The following is a 25,605-nucleotide window of genomic DNA, read 5'->3' as shown; positions in this document are numbered from 1 at the left end:
AAGGCTAAAGGCATCTTAGCCTCTAAAAACTCCCCTATTCACTTTTAGTTTAGTAATGCATTTTCCTTCTTACTCTTGTAGACATGGATGTGAACTTTGATGATACCTAGGGAGAGTTCCCCATGCACTCTCTTGAAGTGCTTACCATTATTGAGATCCTAGATCCAAGCTTCCACATGAGCATGACTTCCATTGCTACCAAAACTCCAAGAATCTAAACTTCATCACCAGGTGGAACTTTTAAAGTCCTTATAGCCAAATTCCCTTTTATCAGAGTCCTCTCCCTAGGCTAATCAGCATCTTTGAATCCATCATGGTCGAGGTATTCTCTACTCTAATAGGTTCACTCCCTCTGGGCGCAATAAGTACACTTCCTCTAAGTCCCCAAATTGTTGCTGAAGTGTCTACATAGGTGTCAAAGTGACTTCCAAAGCCCAATACCTCCCTGACCTGAGTGGAAACTTTTGAGGAGCTAGACAATGAATCAACCAAGGGTGGATCCACCCAATCCCATCGACCAAGTATTAGACTTTGCCAAGTGCCTTATAGTTCATTGGTAGGGGAACTGTATATTGAGTCATTGCCCTAGACACTTTGAGCCCATTGGAGATAAATTGAAGAGTTTCAAGCTAGCCCAAAGTAATCTTTATGGCATCATACTTCCAGATCTATTTCTCAAGCTTTACAACTGGAACAAATTTCTTGCTCCATCAAGGACAATATTTTTTTCTTCCTCAAATACTTGCTTTTCAGAATTGGGTTGGGGATGTTATGGTACATATCAACTTGTTCCTCAAGAAGATGAGAAAGCTTTAGGTGAAAAATACAAAGCTCCAACTGAAGCAAGTTATAGCAGCCAGGGTGGATTTACCCAGAAGAAAGTAGAGGAATTGACCACTCAGCTTGCACAGGCTAAGACCAAAGAGAAGAAAATGACTAGAAACATGAGCAATTAGCTCCAGACTAGTAGCTCAACAAGCTCAATTGTCCTTAGCCAATTAAGTTCAGAAGAGGGCAGTTATTGAGCTGATGATTCTTCTAAAGGTTGTTGCAGTGATACATAATAAAGTCATTAAAGAAATCACATCGCACTGCTAAGAGCTTGACCGACTTGTCATAAAAAGTATCAAGGAATTGGAAGGAGTCATAGAGAATTTTAAGAACTCTAGCCACTTTGTTGTCAGGTGGCTCGGCTTGCCAAGAGCTCCTTCAACTTCAACTACTTGATCTCCTAAACCCATGCAGTTCATCCCTCACTTATCCTTAAAATGATTCTCACAGTAGTTGTTACACGTTGTAGTAGTTAATTATTTGGACAGTAAAATTGAACATAATAATTTTTATAGTCCAAGTAACTACTACACATTGTAGCAGTTACTAAATGTCTATTATTCATAACTAATTTGTTCAATAGTTAATATATCATAGAAGAGTTTAAGCTAGAAGACCTATAAACATTATAACTTCAAATACCATATTTATTTTTCATCACTAATTTGAAGAGAATCTAACTATTGTTTTATCGATAGTTTTCTCTCTGAATTTGAACTTGATACTATATTTGAAGTTGCATGTGAACTTTCTTTTCCTCTCGATATAAAGGAGGTAGGTGCTAGATTTTTTCAAAGTATGTTTCGAAAGCTCTTTTTGCTTTCTCTTTACTCTTGAAAGAATGGTATATAATGCTCTTAAAACCATTAACTTGTTTAGCTGCTTCTATCCAGGTATCATAAACACTCGACTAACATCCAATAAAGACAATATATGTTTTCTCCTATATTAAATACATTATTTAGAATCACGTATAAATAATATATTCAGATTAGAAAGAATTACAACTTAAAATGAAACAACTTACCATCGAATGAAATATGGAAAATGATGTTTTGCAAGTTTTCTGTAAATTATATAACCAAAAATAAAATAAAATTTATCAAAAAAGATCAGCTACATGTCGTAGTTAATACTAGATAGAAATATGAAAACAAGATAAATTTAAAAGTTTATTCTTCATCACTAATTTATTTAAAAGTTAATACATCAGAAGAGTTTAAGTCAAAAGATCTATAAACACTACAACTTTAAATATCATTTCTATTGCTCATCACTAATTTGTAAGGTAGAAGGATCAAGGTATCAATCAACGTGTAGTAGTTATTGCACAAGTAGATGTTATACGTTGTGGCAGCTACTCAGATACTGGAGGAAGGACTTTCGATTGAGAATGAAAAGGTGGGAGCGACAACATCGGCTTTGTTTGTGGTGGTAGTTTGGAGAGCTTCCAACCCATTCGAGAAGAAACTTACGGCAGACGAGCAGAAGGGGAGTTGGCGGTGAAGGGTTTAGTGCAAGAGTGTCTAAGCGAGGGAGCGACTGAGAGGGAAAACATATTTGGAAAAGTGTTTTGAAGGTTTTGAGCGGAGGGTGGATGGAGGGAGATAAACTAAAAAAAAGCTTACGACATAAAGAAAAACATATTAGACAAAGTGTTTTGAAGATTTCTAGCTCGTTTGAGAAGAAGTTTACGATTGTATTTTGTATTTAGCTAGCAGCACCTTTGCTTTGCTTACGAAAGGGGCATTATCGACTGGAGCAAGAGCGATAGAAGATGACGATGAATGAATGAGCGAGAGTGAGGAAATTTAGATTTAGGAAAGTTGAGATAATAAAAGTCGAGTGAAGGTTTTGAATGGAGGATGGAAGGGGAGAGAGAATAAAAGGAATTTAATAATATAAAAAATCGAGCTGGCAATGCCACTTTAGCGTGTCGCTGACGGTCCCGTAGGAGGCATGAGACATGATATCAAATCTCTCTATATATATATAGTTTATTACTATGCATACTTATCTATGGATAACCCATGGACATCTAGTATTAATTTTCACTTCCTTTACCCTAAACTCTAAATCCTAAATCCTTAAAAAAAAAAATTAAACACTAAGAGCCATGGATATATATATAACGCACGTGGGTGGACCCCTCCAATGATTAGAGGTTCCTCCCCGCGCGAGAGGTGCCCACACGCATTGCCCATACGCATCGCCTAAGCTAACAAATCTCTCTCTGTATATATTTCTCTCTCTCTCTCTCTCTCTCTCTCTCTATATATATATATATATATTATATATATACTAGTGACTGTGCACACACGTTACGTGAGCTAAGCCCCTTATATCAGGTGGGTCAATGTAAAGAGAGATTTGAGGGAACAAGAATTTGACTTGTAAAAATAATTTTTATTTTTGAGAATTGCCTCTACTTTTATTTTTTTTAGTGAGGCAAGACTCTAATATTTTTATAATTGTATACATCTCTAAGAGTTACAAAAATTAAGGTGGGGCAACTGACCCACCAAAGCTATACATGGCTCTGTCCTTACTTGTGTGTGTAATATAATACATAAACGCATGTGGGTAACATACTATCTTTTATAAAAAATTAATTTAATTATTTATATCATATATTAAACTGATAGAAATAAATACTACACTTAATCTTAGTCAAAAGATCACCCATAAATTAGATAAGGGTGAGCCAGACGCATGTAATAATGCAATGCTAAGGTGACGCTCGAGAATCTTAGCAGCAAACTACTGTAATGGACTCCCCCTTATAAAAAATTAATTTAATATCATACTTGATCTTAGCCAAAATTTGAGAAACCCAAGATATTTATAGAAGCTTCTCTGTACATATATAAAAGATTCGTCCGCGCCTAACATGAATTTCTCTTTCTTTTTTATATATTTTATATTTTATATTTTATATTTTATATTTTATATTTTATATTTTATATTTTATATTTTATAATTTTTAATTATGCTAATAAGATTTTATTTTTAGATTTTATGAGTTGAGTTATAGTATTAAACATATTTAAATTAAAAAAATATTTAAAATTTATATAGAATTTGTACGGTAAAATTTGTAGGGTAACAAAACTCTCTCTAGTATTTTCTATTTAAAAAGTAGACAAATTAAAGAGTCCGCTCTTATTTGTGGAGTGGTCGGATGTTTCCTAGGTGGCGTTTGGTTCTCTCCTAGGAATCAGAATGAGAATGAGTATCATAGTATTATGGAATGAGAATGAGTATGAGCTTGAGTATCATTCTTAAAAATAATGTTTGGTTAGTTTAATATTTTCAATCGAAATGAACCTAAATTTCCTTTTTTACCCTTAGAGGAAAATAAGAGAAAAAATTAGATGGGAGGGAAAGTTGAATGTGAGAGAAACATATGATGAGAGATAAAGTATGATGAAAGAGAAAGTGTGATGGAAAAAATGAAGAGAGGGAAAGTATGATGAGAGAAAATGATGAGAAAGTGCATGATAGGAGAGATTGAGAAGAGAAAAAGTATGATGAGAGAGAAAGTGTACTGAGAGAGAAAGAGTGAAGGGAAAAAAAAGAGATAGAATGTATGATGAGAGAAACTAAAAAATTGAGGAGAGAGAATCTATGATGAGAGAGAAAGTAGGTTGAGAGAGAAAAGAGTGATAGGAAAAATGAAGAGAGAGAAAGTGTGATGAGAGAAAATGAGAGATTGAGGAGAGAGAAAGTATGATGAGAGAGAAAGTGTGATTAGAGAAAAATGAGGAGAGAGAGTGTGATGAGAGAAAATGAGGAGAGAGAAAGCGTGATGAGAGAAAATGAGGAGAGAATGGTAAGGAAGATTGAGGAGAGAGAGTGTGTGATGGGAGAAAATAAAGAGAGAGAAAGTGTAATGAGAGAAAATGAGGAGAGAATGGTAAGAGAGATTGAGGAGAGAGAAAGTATGATGAAAAAATAAGGAGAGAGTGTGTAATAGGAGAGAAAGTGTGATGGAAGAGAATGAAGAGAAAGAAAATGAGGAGAGAGAGTCTGTGATGGAAGAGAATATAAAGAGGAAATGGTATAGAATATGTGATGAGAAAGAATTAGGAGAGAGAAAGTATGATAATAGAATAAGAAGAGAAAACATATGATGAGAAAGAACAAAGAGAGAGAGTGTGAAATGAAAGAAAAATTGAACAAATATACTAAAGGTATTTTTGTCCAAAACTTAATTTACGTTCCTATTTCATCAAAACCTAAGGGAGGGGGTGAATTTCATCCATACCCAAATTTTTGGGGTTTATTCCAAAATCTTGATTCCATTTTCATCAACCAAACACAAGATTTAGAAATCGATTCATCCCCTTATTCCTAAACCCCTAAATTAAACGCACCTTAATTTTCTGGACATCGAATTTAAATTTTAATAAATAAATGGATGAATTATTTTTGTTAATGACGATACTTCTTGATTTACCCTTCGTGCCGTACCAAACTAAAAAGATTTCTTTTTTTTTTTAAAAAAAATTCCTATTTAAAACCCTAGACGGAAGCCAGGTATATATTTTCGTAGGAATAAATTATTGTAAGAAGTTTTCGTATTTAAAGAGTAGAAAAATAATAGAGTTCTTATTTAAACCCTAGACCGAACCCGGGTCGCAACCCAAATCTGCCGCCTTGTCTGCCTTCTTACGCAGCCCGAGTCTACCTAGAACCAGGCAACTATCGTCTGGATGGCCTCGCCATCGGCAGCCGCCAGCGGCGATGGGGCGTCGTTGCCTTCGGCATCGTGCTGGGACGGTCGGAGGCGTCGGGTGAGTTACTTCTATGAGCCCACCATCGGCGACTACTACTACGGGCAGGGCCACCCGATGAAGCCCCACCGCATCCGTATGGCCCACAATCTCGTTGTGCACTACGCCCTCCATCGCCTCATGGAGATCTCCCGCCCCTTTCCTGCCTCCGCTGCTGACATCGTCCGCTTTCACTCCGAGGAGTACGTCGACTTCCTCGCCTCCGTCTCGCCCGCCACCGCTGCCCTCGTTTCCGCGCAAGGGCAACTCGCGTACGACTCCGCCTCCGCCTCTGCGTCCGCTCGACAGCTAAAGCGGTTCAACGTTGGAGAGGACTGTCCCGTATTCGAAGGCCTCTTCGAGTTCTGCCAGGCCTCCGCCGGCGGCTCCATCGGCGCCGCCGTGAAGATCAACCGCGGAGATGCCGACATTGCCATCAACTGGGCCGGCGGACTACACCACGCCAAGAAGTGCGAGGCCTCCGGCTTCTGCTACGTCAACGACATTGTCCTCGGCATCCTTGAGCTCCTCAAGTACCACAGGGTAAGTCGACTGTACATTTTCTTCCGTTACTCTTCCATCATGGATTTTGTTCTTGCTTCATTGGTGACGATCGATGTATAGTGTTGATTATTTTTTGCTTCTATGCAACTTACAAGATTTAGTAGTAATTAGAGGCAATTACAGTTTTATTTAATTTAGTTGCTTTTCATTTGTTTTCCTGGTCTTAGAAAAGCCATTTCATTTATTTTATGTTCATACAGAAGCTCCATCTCACTTTTGAAACCCCGTGACTTTGGTCAAGTCGTGTGATAGTAGTACTACACCAAGTTCATATCCACCAATTTCTTTCCAGCTACTTGAGGATGTGGCATAAGAGAATCTGTACCATAGTCTTTTTTTAGATTCAAGGTCTTTCCTCTATACTGTAATCATTACTTAGCTATAAGATAAATAGGCAAATAAACTTAAAATATTCTTGTATATGTGTTGCTAGTGGATAATAATAAATTATTTTATATTTATCAACTTGTAATTTGATGTGCATAACACCGCAAGAGAATGGCCAAAAGAACCATATGCCTATAAAACTATTCGACTCTCATTATTAGCCTCAATGGTTAATTATTTATATGATTGTAGTTTTGATATTACACTTCTAGGGGTCACTATGGAATTTCATTTGTAGCAAGATTACATTGGTATTGATATGTTAGATTAAGATAATAACCTAAAATAATAAAATAGTATTATATTTTGTTATCAATTTAATATTATAATTTTCTTATTATTAAAAAATTTATGTAATTTTCAATTGATCATCCTTTCCTATTTGGCTATCTTATCTTTTAGTTATTATAAAAATGGATAGTTCGGTGCACGAAGCTCCTGACAATGAGGGGTATAAGGGAAGGGTCGGACCACATTGGATTTATTGTACATAGCTTTACTTTGTATTGCAAGAGGTTGTTTTTGCTACTCGAACTCATGAGTCGTGACCACAAAGTCACACAACAATAACTTTACCATTGCGCCGAGGCACCCCTTTATCTTTTATTATTATATCAATATAATATTGATACTTGATTGATAACCATTGGTGCCTCTTGATTTCATTTATTGCTTTATGAAAATGGTAAACGTTGTCCATCTGCAGCCTTTTGTCTTTGTTGATGTGTGCTAAACTATGTATAAGGATTCTACTGCTACAAGAATCTAAAATGTAATCCCAAAATTTAACAAATATAACAACTTTTTGTGGCTCTCCACAATTAACAGTACTAGGGTACTAGAAGTTTTCTAGTTTCTGATCTTTACATTTTTCTTGGACGATTTTAATAGGAGTAAGTGACATGCAAACCTAGTTCCTCTGATTATAGAATCTTCCAATCAACAAATTTCTTTGTTAATTAATGAATTTGATGATGATTATGAAGAATCCAATAATGATTGCGAAGGATTTTCATTAATGATTGCCCTTTTTACTACCTTCACTATATTAAGTTTATTAATCCCCACCATAATCAAATCAACGTGCATATTGCACATAGTGTTTAGAACATTGATGTATGCTCTTACTCCATTAGCTCTTTGGCATTCTTGAAGTTGCAACTATTGCTACTGTTCATATACTTATATCTTTTACATTGATATTTCAAGCTACAATAAGGTATATACGTAAGATGCATATGATTTTCTACAGCTGCATTAACAGATTTGTGTAGTATCATTTTTCTATTATAATATAGTAGAAAGTTGTTAAAGCTCATTTGCATAGGTCTTGTGCAATTAGTGCTAATGCTAGGTTGTTCCCCGGAAGGAACGCGTTGCAGGGTCTGACTGTAACGTCTCGGCAAGGACCACTACATCTCCAGAACTCGGGTGTAGTGATAAATATGCAAGAGTTCGTGTTACAGGATTCGACTGTAATGTCTCAGCAAGGACTGTTACATCTCCATGAGAACTTGAGTGTAGTGCTAAATAGGCAAGAGTTCTCACACCATAGGTTAGATAAAAACAAATATGATAGGAAAACTAATAATCTAAGATTTAGAACATGGAACATAGGAACTCTCACTCGTAAATCAATGGAGGTAGTAGATATGATGATTAGGAGAAAAATTAGTATTTTGTGTGTACAAGAGACAAAATGGACAGGTGAGAAGGCAAAGATGATAGAGAACTCGGGTTTCAAGTTTGGTACACTGGAAAGAGTAAAGCAAGAAATGGAGTGGGTATTATTGTAGATAGTTTATTAAAGGATGAAGTTGTAGGAGTAGTTAGAAAAGGGGATAGAATTATAACCCTTAAGATAATAGTGGCAAAAGAAACTATGAACATAATTAGCGTATATGCACCACAAGTAGGATTAGATGAAGCTACCAAATCAAGGTTTTGGGAGGACTTAGATGAAATATTACAAAATATTTCACCAAATAAAATGATTTTAATAGGAGGTAATCTAAATGAGCATGTCGGAGTAAAAAATGAGGAATATGAGAGAGTACATGGGAGTTATGAGTTTGGAACGAGGATTGAGGAAGGGAAAACTATATTAGATTTTGCGATAGCATATGACCTTATATTAACTAATACGTTTTTTAAGAAAAGAGAAGAACACTTAGTCACATTCAAAAGTGGGAATAATAAATCGTAAATTGACTTATGGTTAGGAAGAAGGATAGAAAGATTTGTAAATATTACAAAGTCATCCCTGGAGAAAGCTTAACTACCCAACATAGGGTAGTAGTGTTGGATATACGCCTCAAAAATAGTATCAATAGAAAGAAAATATATACAATTCCTAAAATTAAGTGGTGGAAGTTAAAGGATGGGAAGCAACATATATTTAAGGAGAAGGTAGAAGTACAAACATTAGGTGAAATATACGATGACTCTAATACAACATGGGATAAGATGATATCAAAGTTGAAAATAGTAGCTAAGAGTGTACTCGGTGAGTCAAAGGGACATGCACCACTAAGTAAAGAATCTTGGTGGTGGAATGAGAAAGTACAAGAGAAAGTGAAGGAAAAACGAATATCTTATAAGGAATTATATATTTGGAAGAATAAGTAAAATTTTTTTAAAAAATACAATAGTCAAGAAAGAGGCAAAGAAAGTAGTGAATGAAGCAAAGAATGAAACTTTTAAACGATTATATTAAAAATTGGATAAAAAAGGGGAAAGAGACATTTATAGAATAGCTAAAGTGAGAAAGGAAGACAAAAGATCCTATCCAAATAAAATGTATTAAAGATGAATGTAATAGGATACTAATAAATGGTGGAGAAATAAAAGAGTGGTGGAAGAGGTATTTTCATCAATTTTTTAATGAAGATTTAGGAGACCAACTTAACTTAGGTAATTTAATTGGGTCAAATGAGCATAGAAACTTTAATTTTTATCGTAGAATTCAAACTTCAGAAGTAAAACAAACTTTAAATGAGATGCACAATGGAAAAATCGTTGGACCAGATGATATTCCGATAGAGGTATGGAAGTGCTTAGGGAAACAAGGTATTGAATGACTTACAAAATTATTTAACATGATATTGAAAACGAAAAAATGCCTGATCAATGGAGGATAAGTACTCTAGTTCCCTTATATAAGAATAAGGGAGACGTACAAAATTGTGTAAACTATAGGGGTATTAAATTAATGAGTCATACTATGAAACTTTGAGAAAAAGTAATAAAAAAAATATTAAGGAAGGAGACCACAGTGACAGAAAATCAATTTGGGTTCATGCCTGAAAGGTCGACAATAGAAGCTATACATCTTCTTAGACAATTAATTGAAAAATATCGGGAGCAAAAACAAAATCTACATATGGTATTCATTGACTTAAAAAAAGCTTATGATAGAGTCCCAAGAGAAATTATATGGAGAATTTTAGAAAAGAGAGGTGTTAGCGTAACATATATTGAACTAATTAAGGATATGTATGAGGATGTAACGACCAGTGTAAAGACTTCAAGCGGAGTAACTGAAGTATTTCCATTAAAGATATGGTTACATCAAGGATCAGCTCTAAGTCCCTATCTTTTTACACTAATTATGGACGAACTCACTGCGCACATTCAAGACACAGTACCGTGGTGCATGTTATTTGCAGATGATATTATTTTGATAGATGAGACATGTGAAGGAGTAAATAATGTTAAACTAGAATCTTGGAGGGAAACATTAGAAGGGAAATGTTTTAAGCTTAGTAGATTAAAGACAGAATATATGGAATTTAAGTTTAGTAATATTAGAAGTAATGAAACAATTGTTAAGATAGGAGAGGACGAGTTGCCCGGAACTGAGAGATTTAAATATTTAGGATCATTTTTACAAAATGATGGAGGGATTGAGAGAGATGTCTTACATAGAATACAAGCAGGATGAGTGAAATAAAGGGGAGCGTCGAGTATTTTATGTGACCGTAAAGTATCTCTTAAACTTAAAGGTAAGTTCTATAAAACCGCAGTTAGACCTGCTATGTTATATGGAGCTGAATGTTGGGCTATGACTCGAGCACATGAGCAGAAGATGAGAGTTGCAGAGATGAGGATGTTAAGGTGGATGTGTGGGCGTATGAAGATGGACAAAATAAGAAATAAGAGCATTAGAGAGAAAGTCGGAGTTGCATCTATTGAGGAAAAACTCCGAGAGACACATTTAAGATGGTACGGACATGTACTTAGACGACCAATAAATGTTCCAGTTAGGCAATGTGAAATTATGATAAACATGCATATCAAACGAGGAAGAGGAAGATCAAAAAAGACTTGGTTAGCAACAATAAAACAAGATAAAATTTATTTAAATATAGATGATGATATAATAGGAGATAGAGCTCAATGGCGTAAAAGGATTCATACAGCCGACCCCACCTAGTGGGAAAAGGCTTGGTTGTTATTGTTGTTGTTGTAATGTAACCCTGTGTGAACCTCATTGCTTCTTGCATAGGTTGAGTAATAAGTTTGAGGTTGAATATCAAAACTAGACTTTTGGATGCTAGGCACCATGCTACTTTAGTATGCATTGTTTGCTGAATTAGGTGAAATTTGATTGAAGTGGAAAATTTTGCCAATTGGTTTTTCTCCCTTGTGTAAATATCATCAATCATAGCATTTGATCAATATCAATAATATTAAATGGATGCCTTTGTCCCATGTAAGGAAAGAAACAACCAATACAACCTCATGATAAGGTAACACTAATACTTGCACCCTTTTCAATATAACAATTGAACCACTTTTGCTAGGGTTTGTTGAGTTGTGCGATGACTATATTACATTTGTCGCTTCTACTCATATTCATCCCGGGGGACATGAAGAGTGGGTATATTGCACAATCTTTAAATTCATTGGAGATGTGCTCTCTTTGAAGGCTCTTTTATCAAAATCTTCATATTGTTGTTATGTGTACTTATCATTTCTTTTGGCACCAAGTGCTTTGTTATTGCATGACAAATTTCTTAATGGACATTTGAACTCTTTGAAATATCTTGGTATCCACAAATACAATTTGCTTAAGGTGTGTGACTCTTGTGGCACTCAGTTATATGACAATGTAAACATCACTAATGAAATCGGTTGATGTGTATATCTTCAAGCTAGATCATAAAGTTGTTGTTTTGGTACTATTTATATACCTATGTATCAATAAAAAGTTAGGGTATTAATTAAAATAAAATCATCAACAACAAATAAATACATTGATATAAGTTAGTTGATATATAAGCATAGTTTGAAAACTCGTACCATACCGGGTGAAATATCATTCCACACTCGATACCTCTTGGCATTGACAATGCCTCCTTCTTTTGCTTCATCTCCTTCATCCTTCAATATCCAATCCATCACTAGCACCATGCATCGGAATATCAGCATGATACCGATACACTATCATTCAAGTCAAAGATCGAAACTTTGGTACGGTTTGAGGATTTGAACCTAATATATAACAATTAACCCATAATTATCCTTTATATAATATAATTGATATATCTATTATATATAATTAACATAATATAACTATAATATAAAATATTTAAATGTCATAAAGGTGTTATAAACTGACAAACATTCCTAAATTGCAGTTCTTGAGTCTTGACTTTGAGACGTTGTGACAACACGAATTTTAGCAAAGGTAGAATTTACCATCTAACCACCAATATCAGCATTGTGACCTCACAGCGGCCTCACGAGGTCGTGGTAGTTGCCTCGACCTAGCAATTTTTAGATATATATTTCTTTTTCATTGTTTTTTTTTCAAATTTTAATTTTTAGATGAAAATTTTATTTTTTAAAATAGGTAATTCCTTTCTAATGTTTTTTTCTTTAACAATTTTCCTCTTTGATCCATTAATTTTTTTCCTCGTTAATTTTTTCCCTTTCATATGTCCATGAAGGTAAACAGAGAAAAAAAATATCTCTTTAAGTATGACTAATTTTTTTTCTCTCTCTCCATCTCTTCACATCACAAGTTAAGTAGTGAAAAAAATCCTCATGATTATCTTTTTCCCATCTTCATACATCCACAAGAAAAAAACCCTTCAAAGATATAGAAGACAGATTATTAAGATAAAAAAATTAGATATAATATAATTTTTAACTTTTTAAAATATATTACTACTAATGAATAAACTATTCTATATATAAATTTAGTTTAATTTTAAACTTGATTGTGCCATGTCTATTTGGTGGACTTTAGTTATGCTTAAATCGACATGTACTCGATAAGTATCAAATATTTTATGAGATAATATCAAAATATAAACTCAATAATAAATATCTATACTAATCAAATATTAATAAAAATATTTTTTAATTAATATATTTTATATTTAAAAAAGTATTAAAACTGTATTAACATGGTACAATACAATATCGAAATCATATCGTTTTGGTCATAAACTAAAATTCCAGCACGCTCAAAATTTTGAACCATATTTTCTGCTGCAACACCAATGACCATGGTTCCCCACCGCAACCGTGACAGCAGCTGAAGAGGTCTTCTCTATTCGTTCTTATTTGATAGTGTTGCCTTTCAATTGTTGTTGTCTCTGATGCCTTCCTGCATTGATCATTGTTGTTGGCTTTTTGGTACTATCCTTTAATCCCTCAAGGCTTGATTTACATCTTGTCTCCTATTTTCGTGAGCTCCTCCTCTCATGATCGACAAAAGGAAATAAATTTGATTTCTTTTGTTGATGCCAACTGGGAACATGCATATCGATTGAAACCATGTGTGACCAATCAAGGGAATGATCGTGCGGTGTGGGAGAAATAGGGTAATTTAAATGATGCTATTAAGTTTCATGTACCATTGTGAGATCAGAACAAGATTTTGCAGCCGTGCTGGGCAGCATGGTTTAGTTTGATACCTTGTCTATGATTACTTTTCACAAGAACATTGGTGTTTTTGTCTAAGCTCACACAATTAGTCACGTTTTAAACATTATTGCTACATTAACCGATTTTGATCTTTTCTTAATATTTTCTGACTCCTACTGCCCACCTTTGTGTATTTCAGTATCTGTTTGTTGAAGGCAGTATGTCAACATCTCTTATCTATTATGATATTGTTAATTTGGTCATACTAAAGTAAATATAATACAAGAGCTGACAAAATAGTTTATTCCCAGATGTAATTATATTAACAAGGATAATTTTTGTTAGATTTCCTGCACCTGTCGTTCAAGTCTGATATTAGTTTAAATTTTACTGCAACAAGCAGAAATGATGGTTACGGTGCAATTTCTATATTATACAATTTTCTTGGTTGTTTGAAATGGTTACTTGATGTGCAAAAAATTTGCTTAAAAGACTTTTATCATATTCCTTTTATACACAAAGTCACAACTATACTTCCCATTGCAACATTATATTTCGACCTGAAAATAAATGCTTCTTTTGTGCTTTATTCACAGCCAAAGCTTCATCCATCAAAATCGTGCATTCTCAGAAGTATAAGTCAAATTGCATATGTACACACTCGTACTTGTGCAAAGTATCAAGATTATAATTTTTTACACATTATCATAGAGCAAACTTACCAATGTACCCAATGCATCCACCATTTATTCACCTTGATTCATGTAGGATCTAGATGCCAACTAGAGGGGAGGGGTAAATAACCTTCTTTCATTTGCTTCCGTTTGGTTCTACAAAGATACATAAATGTAGCTGGAATATAATACAAAGTCATAAAAGCAAACCAAAAGTTGGTGATTTAACATGGTTCCGAACTAGGTCAATTCGGGTGGGTTGGGTGAGTTCAGGTCGGGTTGAAGATCGGTTACAAAAAAAATCCCAACCTGAACTCAACCTGAACACCCTAAACCTGAACATGAACCTAAAACCGGATAACCCGAATAACCCGCCTAACCTGAAAATAATTTTTTTTATTATTTCCTTTTAATTTTTCACTTTTATCTCAATATTTTATTATTGTTATACTGCATGTTGTTATTGATGTATATACAACATCTTAATTTTTAAAATAAAATTTGCTTTAACCCAAAAAAATCCCTAAATTGTAAATTTAGATCAATCCGGGTCAACCTGAACCTGACTCAAAACTAAACCAACCCTAAAACCCCCACCTGAACCCGACCCGAACCCAAAAACCCCCAACCCGAACTCGATTTGTTTTGGGTTGGCGAGTCGGGTTCATTTTTGACACCCCTATTCGGAACTCCAATTCTTACTTCACAACCTTGATTCATCAGGTGGATCATCCATCATAAATCCTAGTAATTTTCTCCTTTTTAGTAGTCAATTAGAGCGTAGAAACCTGAGCATCTGCAATACTCGTTATTGTAGACATTAATAACACCGCATGGTGTTAATGTACATCGTGGAGGGGTGTTATAACACCCCTCCGCTTGAACGCGTTCAAGCAACGCGGGGTGGGCCAGCCGCCCACCCCACGTGTTTTTTTTTTTAAAAAAAATATTAAAAATTAAAATTTTAAAATTAATAATTGAATAAAACGGTTAATTTTTAACGGGTATTTTTTAACGGCTAGTTCGAAATTCCATCTATAAATACCTACCAATGTGTATACATATTTTCATTCCAACTCGCTACACTCTCCGATTCTACTTTCTAAATATTCATTCCATCTATTTTTTTTAAGTTCCTACCATCTTATTTCGTTTTCTCATAAACATCTATTTTGTTTAATAAATATATTTAAAAAATTAATATTTTTTTAAAAATAGTAAAATTATTTTTTAAAAGTAAGATTATTATTAAAAAATAATAATAACTTAAATATTTTAAAACATATTTAAAATGTATTTATTTAATATGATATAATTTTAAAATGATTGAGTGGACTGTGGGACCTATGAATAATGAGTATTAACGTTAAAAGGAATATGGGTAAAAGTGATATGTTGTTATAATGAATATGTGGCAGTGGACCCTATGCTTTTTGATGAGATGGTGGGTGTTATAACATGCATTCATTGTGGATGCTCTTACCGGAACACTTCTTACAATGAATGAGAGTTAAGTACACAAGAATATAAGAGCACAAAATAAAGCACTCAAGTTTAGCTTTAACACAAGTATGTGAATAGCTAGGGTCTTTTAATGACTTTAACTCCTAACTTCAATCCAACCTTAGGGAAACAACTTCTCTGTCGATTGATTAGTGTCATCAATTGACTAATGGCTAAGCCAGAGTCAACTCTAACGGTCACTTGCACATTAGTAGATTGCTTACATTGAGTTTGACAGTTGTTGTCAAATCTATTTAGTTAATGACACTTTGTGGCTTTAGCATTGTCTAGTTTTCGGATCATGGTTTACATTAGCAGGACACTAGTCAACTGTATGGTCAATTGGACATAAGAGATGTTCTTCTTTGAACGTCCCTTAGTTAACTCATTAGCAAATTGACAGTGACAATGTACCAGTCGACTAGCACTTTGACTACGATCATTTCTAAAGTCCAGTCCATTCTATTTAAGTGGTCTACCCTCGCCTATGTGTACAAGTTTCACATTCTCAACTCCCTTGGAATCTTACCAAACCTTCTCAACTTATCATTTCTCTGATGCTTCTTGTCCTTTAGTCACTCAGATTTTTACGCCATCCTTCTCTGAACTCTATGGACCTTTGAGCCATCAAACCATCAACGCATTGGTTGTGTCAAGTGACCATGTATCTGCATCAAGTTTGTATGACTTCATACACATTAGATCCACAATGATCTTTAACTTATAATCTTTGCCTAAACCATCAAAACCATGATCAATCCCGATCAAAAGAGCATGATTGCCCCGATAAGTTCCAATATAGATAGCTGCTTGGCTCATTGTTTCTTGTGTGTCTATTTCTTGGAAGCTATTAGTGGGACATGAATCATAAATCAATTTTTGGATCTGTGCTTGTTTGTTATGTATTTAATATTTATACAATAGAAACAAAAATGATTCTTGTATATCTTTTGATCAACATGACTGTATGCAGTCTGTCTTTGTAAAGCTGTGTAGTATGGCTAACTTGTTCAGTTGACAGCGTGTACTTTATGTGGACATTGATATCCATCATGGAGATGGTGTTGAAGAGGCTTTTTTCACAACTGACAGAGTCATGACTGTGTCATTCCACAAATATGGGGATTTCTTTCCTGGAACTGGCCATATAAAGGATGTTGGGTTTGGGCAAGGAAAGTACTATGCTCTAAATGTTCCTCTAAATGATGGGATGGATGATGATAGCTTCCGGGCACTTTTTAGACCTGTCATCCAAAAGGTTATGGAGGTTTATCAACCTGACGCAGTGGTTCTTCAATGTGGTGCTGATTCATTGGCAGGGGACAGACTAGGTTGTTTCAACTTGTCTGTGAAAGGCCATGCAGATTGCCTACGATATCTAAGATCCTTCAATGTGCCTATGATGGTTTTAGGTGGTGGTGGGTATACCATGCGCAATGTTGCTCGCTGTTGGTGCTATGAGGTTGTGTTTTGTATATGTTTTGATTCACTAGAATCTACTGGCAACAAGCTGTTTATTGATGCACAATGTAACTTGTTGCAGACAGCAGTTGCAATTGGAGTGGAACCAGACAATAAATTGCCTTATAATGAATATTACGAGTATTTTGGTCCTGACTATAATCTTCATATTCAACCAAAAAGCATGGAGAACAAAAACTCTTCAAAAGAACTGGAAAACATTAGGTAAGTGTCTGCTATTACTGCATCTGAAACTTCAACTTGCAGAAGTAATATACCAATCAAATCAAGTCGTTGTTTGCTATTCTCTATATACCTATTTGAATTTTTTAGTTACATACAAAAAATGTTTGTGTAGAATGTGGTGAAGGCTATACTCTTTTAGGAATGCTGAAATTTAAAAATGAAATCATTTTTTGCAATCTAGTAAGTGTAGTGTCACTAGGGATGACAATGGATCGGGTTTGAGTGGGATTTCATATGCTCCGTCCCCATCCCCATTTATTATATCCATCTCCATCCCTATCCCCATCTCCATCCCCATCCCCATTGGGTTTTCAACTTTCATCTCCATACCCATCGAAGGTTCGGATATCCATACACATATTTATCAAAGGATAAGATATTCTTTATACTAATAATTTTTTTCATTCCATCCAATTACCATTATTTAACAAAAGCATATTAGAATTAACATCATATTCAAAAAATATAATTCAATAAACACAGATTTAATTACATTCAATAAAACATATTAAACACCAACAAAAATAATTAGTGGATTTCAGGAAAAAAAAATTCTTTAATATAATCGGTATTGTCGGGTATGACTATGATTCTACTAGACTGGCCTTCATACCCGATTATCTGATTATTTAATCGGATCTAAAATTATCCCTCTATACCCTCTTCTATGCAGGTCTGATATCGGATCCTCTATTGGGTTTAGAGAAAATTGTCATTCCTAAGTGTCACCAGTTGACAAATGAGGAAAATACGTAAGATGGTACAAAAATATTGAAAGATGACTTGTAGAATTCATAGTTAACAAATTGAATCCATCATTGTAGGTGTGATGGATAAGGAGACAGATCCCTCATATCTACAAAATAGTCTTTCTTTATAATTGGTGTAGAAACAGTTGTATGTATTATATCTGTGTGCTTGATTAATAATGCACTCAAAATATCTTGCTTATATCAGATGATCGTAGGGCATAGTATGGTCTTAAAGTCAACATCAACAATCACCAGGTTTCACTCAACAATAATGTCACTCAACACGAACTGCTCAGGCTGATTGGAGACATGAGGAGTTTAGGCACATAACTGATTGAGAATAATAGCATAAGCTGGAGGATGAGGTTGACATGTGTCTCTGATAATTAACATCACTCGACTAATTTAAGTAATTATAAATTTTATGAATACTTACCCCATTAGCGAGGAAAGATTATTCGTCAAGCAATGATCCAATGACATTTCTTTTTTTATTTGACTTAGCTTCTGGAGGATATTATGATTTATGACAGTTCAGCAAGGCGAGTGTCACTTCCGTGAATAATCTTTTGGAGACTTCTGGGTATTCCCCCACTTGATACTCAGCTTGATCTTAACTTCCTTTGTCTTATATTCTGTTGTAAACCCATCCTAAGCTTATTTGAGCAGATCCATGTAACTGTGGTTATATTTTGACCATAAAAGTTTAGTGTTATCTGTGGGATTGAAGCTGAGCATGGAGATTCACTAGTCAGATTAATGAGGAAGTTCCCAGTATAAATACGTAAGAATTTGTTCCCCTATGGGATGTATTACTGGACGGAGCTAGGTTTGCATGTTACCTTTGATGATAAGACAATTATTTGCCTCAGGACTAGCATTAATGCTAACCGATCTGAGTGAGTTACTATATCTAAACTGGTGTGGGATTCCATAATGCTGCAACAGTAGATCATCTAGGAGAGACAACAATGATAAACTACTTCAAGGATGCTTTGGTGATAGCAAGGGACTAAAAGGAGAAGAAGAAAGGAGCTAAGGAAGCAAGAGGCACAGATTCTGAAGCAGAGTTAATGAAAAAGTATAATGAGAGAGAAAATTGTTTTTAACTAGGGAGATGTTGACAGAGAAGGTCTGAGTTGGTGCAGGTGGAGAAGAAACCTAAGTTACAAAATCCTTTCTAGAGATTCAACAAGATGCCATTTTTTGCAAATTCCAAAATGTTGGATAGGGACTTGTAATGATGGCAACTCAAATTGATCATAGCACATGACTACTTGATGATCCTATATTGTTCATTTTGTTCATCTAAAACTTGATTTATGCTTCTGGTAGTGGGGAGACCTATTGTTTGTGTTTTTGAACAATGTGGTTTTGTGCCTAAATGAAGTCATGGTCCTATCTTTCCTATATAGCCAAACCAAAATCTGATGTATTACTAGGATTATGGAGAGTTCTAATGTACTTTGTTAAGGTCGTTAAATAATTTTAAACCAAAACTATTGGTGACCGTATTGCCTGTCAAAGGCCATATATGCTCTTAGGAGTGGATGGAGTTCAACTATGGTCTTAGTTTGTCTTTTTGAATAGTGTTGGTTATCAAGCTCTTTTCCTAATATTATAAAAAGAACAATTGTTTTAGTTTGGAAGTCTACTTTGTTAGGAGAATAGGGTGAAAGGACGTTGGCAACTTGATGACCTTTAGGTAGGAAACAAGCGAGCCCTTATTAAAATTTAACAAAAGATTTGTTACTGCTGGCTGCCAAGTGTAAGATTCCCATCCTACCATACCCATGACAACATTAAGTCAATTCGGAAGCCATTTTTTGCATTCTTTATATAAGAATCCATTGAAGACCTTCAGGTATTCAGGAAGATGTGACAATGAGTTCACTAGCGTGCATCAATGGATGGTGTGCTTCTTATAAAACTGTCTAGCATTAACCATCAGAAAATAGCTGAGGGGAGAACTACCTAGAAATTATCCAGTATCGATGATGTATGATTCCACAAGACTAGTTGATCACTGGAAGGTCTCTGATGACGGAGGGGATGGGAGACTTCCTCAAACCACCTCTTTTTTATGAACTGGACATTTTGCCTAAACTTCCTGTTCTTAGGAGGCAAAGGTGGTTAGTGTTGTGCTAAACCATGAGGATGCTTTGATAATCAAAGCTCGGATGGCGAATTATTAGTTTGAAGGATGCTAGTTTGACCAGACCCTTGTCATGTTATGTCACAGCACATTCCACAAGATGTGCTCCACTAGAGTCAACTTGAATATAATGAGTTTAATATTAGTTGGGTTTCAAGGAGTGGAGTTTGAACCTTTAGAACCATTATGTTACATACGGACTGTAGGGGAGGAGACACATTTTCAAACTCTAAGGAAGTTCGTGGTAGTAAACTTGCCCTCAGGCCATAATGTGATTCTTGATAATCCTGTAGGGGAGGAGACTGTAAGGGAGTTTGTAATCTTCTTACTATCAGATGATGAATTCCATGGCTCGACTTGTGGTGGGAGTGACATGAGCTGATCTGGAAGTGTTTTGAGTATTCTACCACAATTCATTGAGGATATATTAGTCTACCCCATTCTTAGAGATCAGGGAAGTTCTAAATATCCTAGCTGTGGAAGTAGAAGACAAAGACAGCGAATGCAAATTTAAGTTCAAGGTTGAAGAGAGGTTCATCAAGAGGTTAGAATTGGTCTAACAACAATATAATGACTTCAACAACAATATTTCAATAGCTGTTTTACTCATTGGATGTTAAGAATGATTTTCTTTATGGTGATCTTGCAGAAGTGGCACATGGAGTAACCTCCAAGCAATCTTTTGATGTGGTTTGGTAAATTTGACTCTTCTCATTTACTATGAGTGTGATAAATGCTCTAGGAAAATGCCTTCTATCGTGACCATGGCCATCTCTAAATTTTAGGGTATACAAGTTCAATTAGGCAAGTTCTGCCATGGATACGTAATTTGCATCAAATTATTCTTTTCCCTTGGCAAGATATATGATACCGATGAAAGAAAAAAAGTAAACTATGTCGGTCGTGCAAGTGTAGAGGTGGAATATAATGCAACAGCTCCTGCCACGCGTGAGCTTTTCTAGCTCAAATAATTGATGACTGAGTTGCATTATCTCCAATTAAGCTGATGAAGTTGTCCATTGACAATCAAGGTGTCGTGCACATTGCTTCAAATCTAATATTTTACAAAAGAACTAAAATAATAAAGGAAAATGTGTAATCGAAAGAGTTCATTGCTTTATTTGTGAGCTTCAGTGGTTGATTGCAAATCTATAAACTATCTATAGAAGGTCTTAAGAATTGAGTACAATTGTAACGAGCTGAGTCTTTTTTATATCTTTGAACTAACTTAACAGTGTTAGAGACTGATCCCAGAATATGTGATATCTTTGAACTAGCTTAAAAGGAGAGAGTTAGGCACTTGGTTGTAGAATGTGATAGCATCGGTGTTATAAATATACAATGTAGATGGATGTAAAAAAGGCTCAGCCCTGTCATCTTAACTAGGAGCATTTAACTGACACTCTACTAGGATTGAATATAGTTGATGAATTTCTAGTGGAAGTCTCAGGAACTCTACCCTAGACACAAGGGTTAGGACGGAGCTGGGTATCAACTAGGAGACCATGGGGACTAAAGTGAAGAAACAAGATATACAAAAAGGATGCAAGCTAAAGATAAAAAACCAAGAGAAATTGGTGCTAATCTCTGGGAAAAAAAAGGAAGTATTGAGTTAAATTCTAAAAAATCAAATTTATGCAGAGAATGTGGAGATAAGGCCGTGACAATAGCAAGGTAAAACAATTTTTTGTCAAAAAGTAATTGGTTAGTTGGAAATACTTGATCAAAGAGAGAATCATTCAATTATATGGATTTTTTAAGTCTTCTAAAAACACAATGAAGAGGACAATTGATACAGGCATAAGAATGTCTTGCTTTTATGTGGGCCTAGGGTCAGTATCACAAGTGTCAGGTTTGGTTCAACAGTACTCAGGCAATCTGGGAATCTACACATGGATTTAAGGTGTCTAATATAATAGCAATGCTATCAGCCTAGCATAAGCAAGAGGACAAGGGGTTGAAGCGTCCTTGACAATTGACACCAGGCGGCCAATTTATGCTACTATGAAGTCTATAAATACCTATTCATACTGACTTGGAATGTATTAAATTCTTTCAACTAATGATTCAGTACTTTTAGTAGTACATTTTAGCAATTTGGTCAGGCATGGAACACTTTGGCAAATGGTCTGAAGAGCTTCCCCACTTGATCTTAGCTTCCTTTGACCCCATTGCAAGTTAATTTGAAGCTCTAGTGAGCAGACTCGTTTAATTGTTTTTATTTTTATTACAACAATCAAGTTCTCCTTATATGGAACACAACATGTATGATTTGCCTTGCAAAAAGGAGAATCTCCAAAACTGAATCATCATCAAGAACACTCTGAAACAGCTGCCAGAGTCAAACTTATTTTTGTTTCCTTATCTATGCCTTACGTTTTTTACTGACAATTACATTTCCATTTGCAGAATTATGTTGATGGATTATCTTTCAAAAATTGAACATGCTCCAAGTGTACAATTCCAGTCAAGGGTGCCTGAGACGGGAGTGCCTGAAGAGGTGAATCCTTTCTGTAAACAAATTTACTGGGATGCGGAGTTTCCTATAATTTTCATTTAAAAGAAATGTTTATTACCTTCAAACTATCATAATATAGGCTGAAGGAGACATGGACCATCGTAGGCAAGCCAAACTATGGAGTGGTGAGCATTATGATTCTGAGTTCGAGGAAGGCCAACAACCTGAACCTGAAAACATATCTTGATTATTGTCTGTCAGTAGAATCTACTATAGAGGTACTCACTTGTTTACGTATCTAACTTTATAATTGCTTGTAAATCACGGTTTTTGTTTTTTATGTTAAACTTTTTATGATTACAAAAGTTCATTGTTGAACTTATAGTTTGTTAGGATCTCCAAGGATTAGTCCCACGTGATAATTACTAGGGATCTTCAAGAGAAGATTCAAACATATCTGAAAAGGGGATGAAGGAGAAGACGTGATAGAGAGAACTATTTGGGACTGACTTGATTTCCTCTTTATTGTAAGTTATTACATTTATTGCAACTCCTATGAACTTGATTTAACCTAATCAGCTCAAATAAAATCGAAGCTACCTTGGAGCAAGCTATTTCACCTTTATTTTTTTTTAAAAAATATTTTATAATATTTAATTGAGGTGGAGAAATTTACTCCCTCTTTAAAGTAAGAAAAAAATTGATAAATCAGATAGCATTAAATTGAAATCTGGAACGTCCGGTTTAGTTTTTTTTTTTAATTGACCAGCAAGATAAATATGAAAGTATTATGATAGGCGGTATGAAAGTTCAGTATTATGTGATTGTCTGTTCTATTTAGAGAAATTTTTTTTATAAATATGTTGTAGTATAGGATCAAATTGTAAATATCTGGATGATAATTTAATGTTCTATCATTGCTCAGTCTCACTCTTTAAAGTAAAAAATAAAAAATTAATCAAGCTGGGTAACGTTAAGTTTGGGATCATTAGTCTGATTCTACGGAAATTTTCATCAGTCATCAGATAAATCAGGAAGCGCTAGTAGCGGGTAGTTCAGGAGTCTAGCATTTTTTAATTGTGTCTTATTTGGAGGAATTTTTTTTATAAATTTATTATAGTTGGAGCTCAAATTGTAAATATCTAGATGATAATTAGAATATCTCATCTTTGCACCATAGTTCTGGGATCTCACTTTTTAATGTAAGGAATCCAGGGTAGTGAAGCAATTTTAATTTCATTCTAATCATGCATACCAAGTTCGCCCTTAATATTGTGGTAATTCGACAGTGTCATATTCACCGTTTCATAAATATGCCTTCGAATCTATAAAAAATTATTAGATGATATGAAAATGATTAGATATTTTAGAAATATAATTTTATAAATTGTATGATTAACTAAACTTCTATTTAAATTACACGACACGGGAGTTATTGATATTTTTAGAAAATAAATTATCTTCATAAATAAGTCATTAGTGTTGATCCATTTTCATACTAAAGTTGTTTTGTATTAATTTTAGAATTTATCGGGGTTAATTTGTATTTTAAATTAGATCAGTCTTGAGTATTATAAATTCTACTTTTTTTATAATGCCAAAGATGGTTAAACCAAGATGTTTAAGAGCGAAAGGTTTGTATTTTCTTTTAAAAGAAAATAAAATCTTCTTCTTTTTTTTTACTAAAATAATTGAACTGAGTAGTCCATTGGAAATTGGTATGCAGACTATTCAACAGAATGAGATAGGGATAGTGTCCAATTTTTTTTTTTTAAAAAAATTATGGTTAAAATAATTTTTTTTTTGGCAATTGATTATCCTTTTTTATTAATTATTTTTATGGCCCAAAATAAAAAAAAAAACAAACAAATTGTGATTTTTTTTAAATATCCCCAGCTTCCAACAAATTAAAAAAAAAAACTTTTCATATTTTGACTTCTCGAGCATGTCAGTTCAGATAGGACGTATTCTCAAGATATTGACAAACTAGATAATTAAACATGTAATTTGAATTTAATATTTTATTTGTAATTTTACACTTGTACCGTTCCAACACTATATACATCTTTTCTTTCTGATTGTTCCTGGTAGAATCTGTATAAGCAATTTTCGTGTAATCTGGGTCCCCCAAAACTGTGTTCTATGGATCGGATGAGTCCATAGTTCTAGCAATCAATGTCGAATGAATGCAACACATCTTTTATATGCCTTGCCTTTGGTGTAGTTCTTCAGTTCTCTTACTTTTTTTTTTTCAGAATTGAATTCTCTTGTTGCTTGGCCCATGTTCAAACAATCCAAGGCATTGCTATTGATGCCATAAATGAAAATGCATATTATGTCTAAATGAGAGTTGATTTGGAAACTTGCAATGTTGATCTCCCTAGCTATTGTTATGAACTTATGGGGGTGGTGGTAGTAATAAGGCATAATGTTATGTCATATGTAAATCTCTTTCGTAGAAATTTAAGGTCGTAATAAATTTATTATTACTTTAGGAATGGATTTATTAGTTTTAAAAACTCATAATAAGTTTATTAAAATATTTAACATCTTTAGTAATTAACACTAACTCTAGTTTCCATATGCTTTAATTTATTGTCTATGGGGTCATAATGTCACGGTAGGACATTTAAATTATCATCCAAATATTCACGGTTCGAATCTCAGCTACGACATATTTGTAGAAATTTTTCTTCAAAATGGGGGCGTAACCAAAGGATATTGGGCTTTTGGACTGGTCATCGTGTGTGCTTTTCGATTTATCCTGATGACCAATGAAAAACTTTCGTGAAAAAATTCTCATAGACGTATTTTTTTCATATATACTAGTGTGATCGTGCACACGCGTTGCGTGTGTAATATAATAATATATAAATTTTTTGGGTCATATCAATAAACTACTGTAATGAGCTTTCCTATG

The 25,605-nt window shown here is 34.4% G+C and overlaps 1 protein-coding gene and 1 pseudogene across 1 annotated transcript; one reads left to right on the top strand and one right to left on the bottom strand.

The window, feature by feature from the left end:
- Positions 1–3,525: 3,525 nt before the first annotated feature.
- LOC122044532 lies at positions 3,526–3,677 on the bottom strand (annotated as a pseudogene).
- Positions 3,678–5,474: 1,797 nt separating this feature from the next.
- On the top strand, positions 5,475–23,295 carry LOC122041961 (histone deacetylase 6-like). The gene is made up of 6 exons (XM_042601862.1): positions 5,475–6,149; positions 16,635–17,075; positions 17,157–17,299; positions 22,637–22,727; positions 22,825–22,963; positions 23,071–23,295. The coding sequence occupies exons 1-5, from the start codon at positions 5,547–5,549 to the stop codon at positions 22,930–22,932; spliced, it is 1,386 nt and encodes a 461-aa protein (XP_042457796.1). The 5' UTR covers positions 5,475–5,546; the 3' UTR covers positions 22,933–22,963; positions 23,071–23,295.
- Positions 23,296–25,605: the final 2,310 nt, after the last annotated feature.

Source organism: Zingiber officinale, chromosome 2A, assembly GCF_018446385.1.
Source record: "Zingiber officinale cultivar Zhangliang chromosome 2A, Zo_v1.1, whole genome shotgun sequence".
Lineage (NCBI taxonomy): Eukaryota > Viridiplantae > Streptophyta > Magnoliopsida > Zingiberales > Zingiberaceae > Zingiber > Zingiber officinale.
This window is presented reverse-complemented; position numbering and strand designations above follow the sequence as displayed.

Bases quoted from the DNA above. Each gene is read 5' to 3' on its own strand.
- LOC122041961 (XM_042601862.1), top strand. From the start codon at position 5,547: ATGGCCTCGCCATCGGCAGCCGCCAGCGGCGATGGGGCGTCGTTGCCT. The intron at 17,300-22,636 runs GTAAGTGTCTGC...TTCCATTTGCAG, and splicing joins AAAGAACTGGAAAACATTAG to AATTATGTTGATGGATTATC. The intron at 22,728-22,824 runs GTGAATCCTTTC...ATCATAATATAG, and splicing joins AGACGGGAGTGCCTGAAGAG to GCTGAAGGAGACATGGACCA.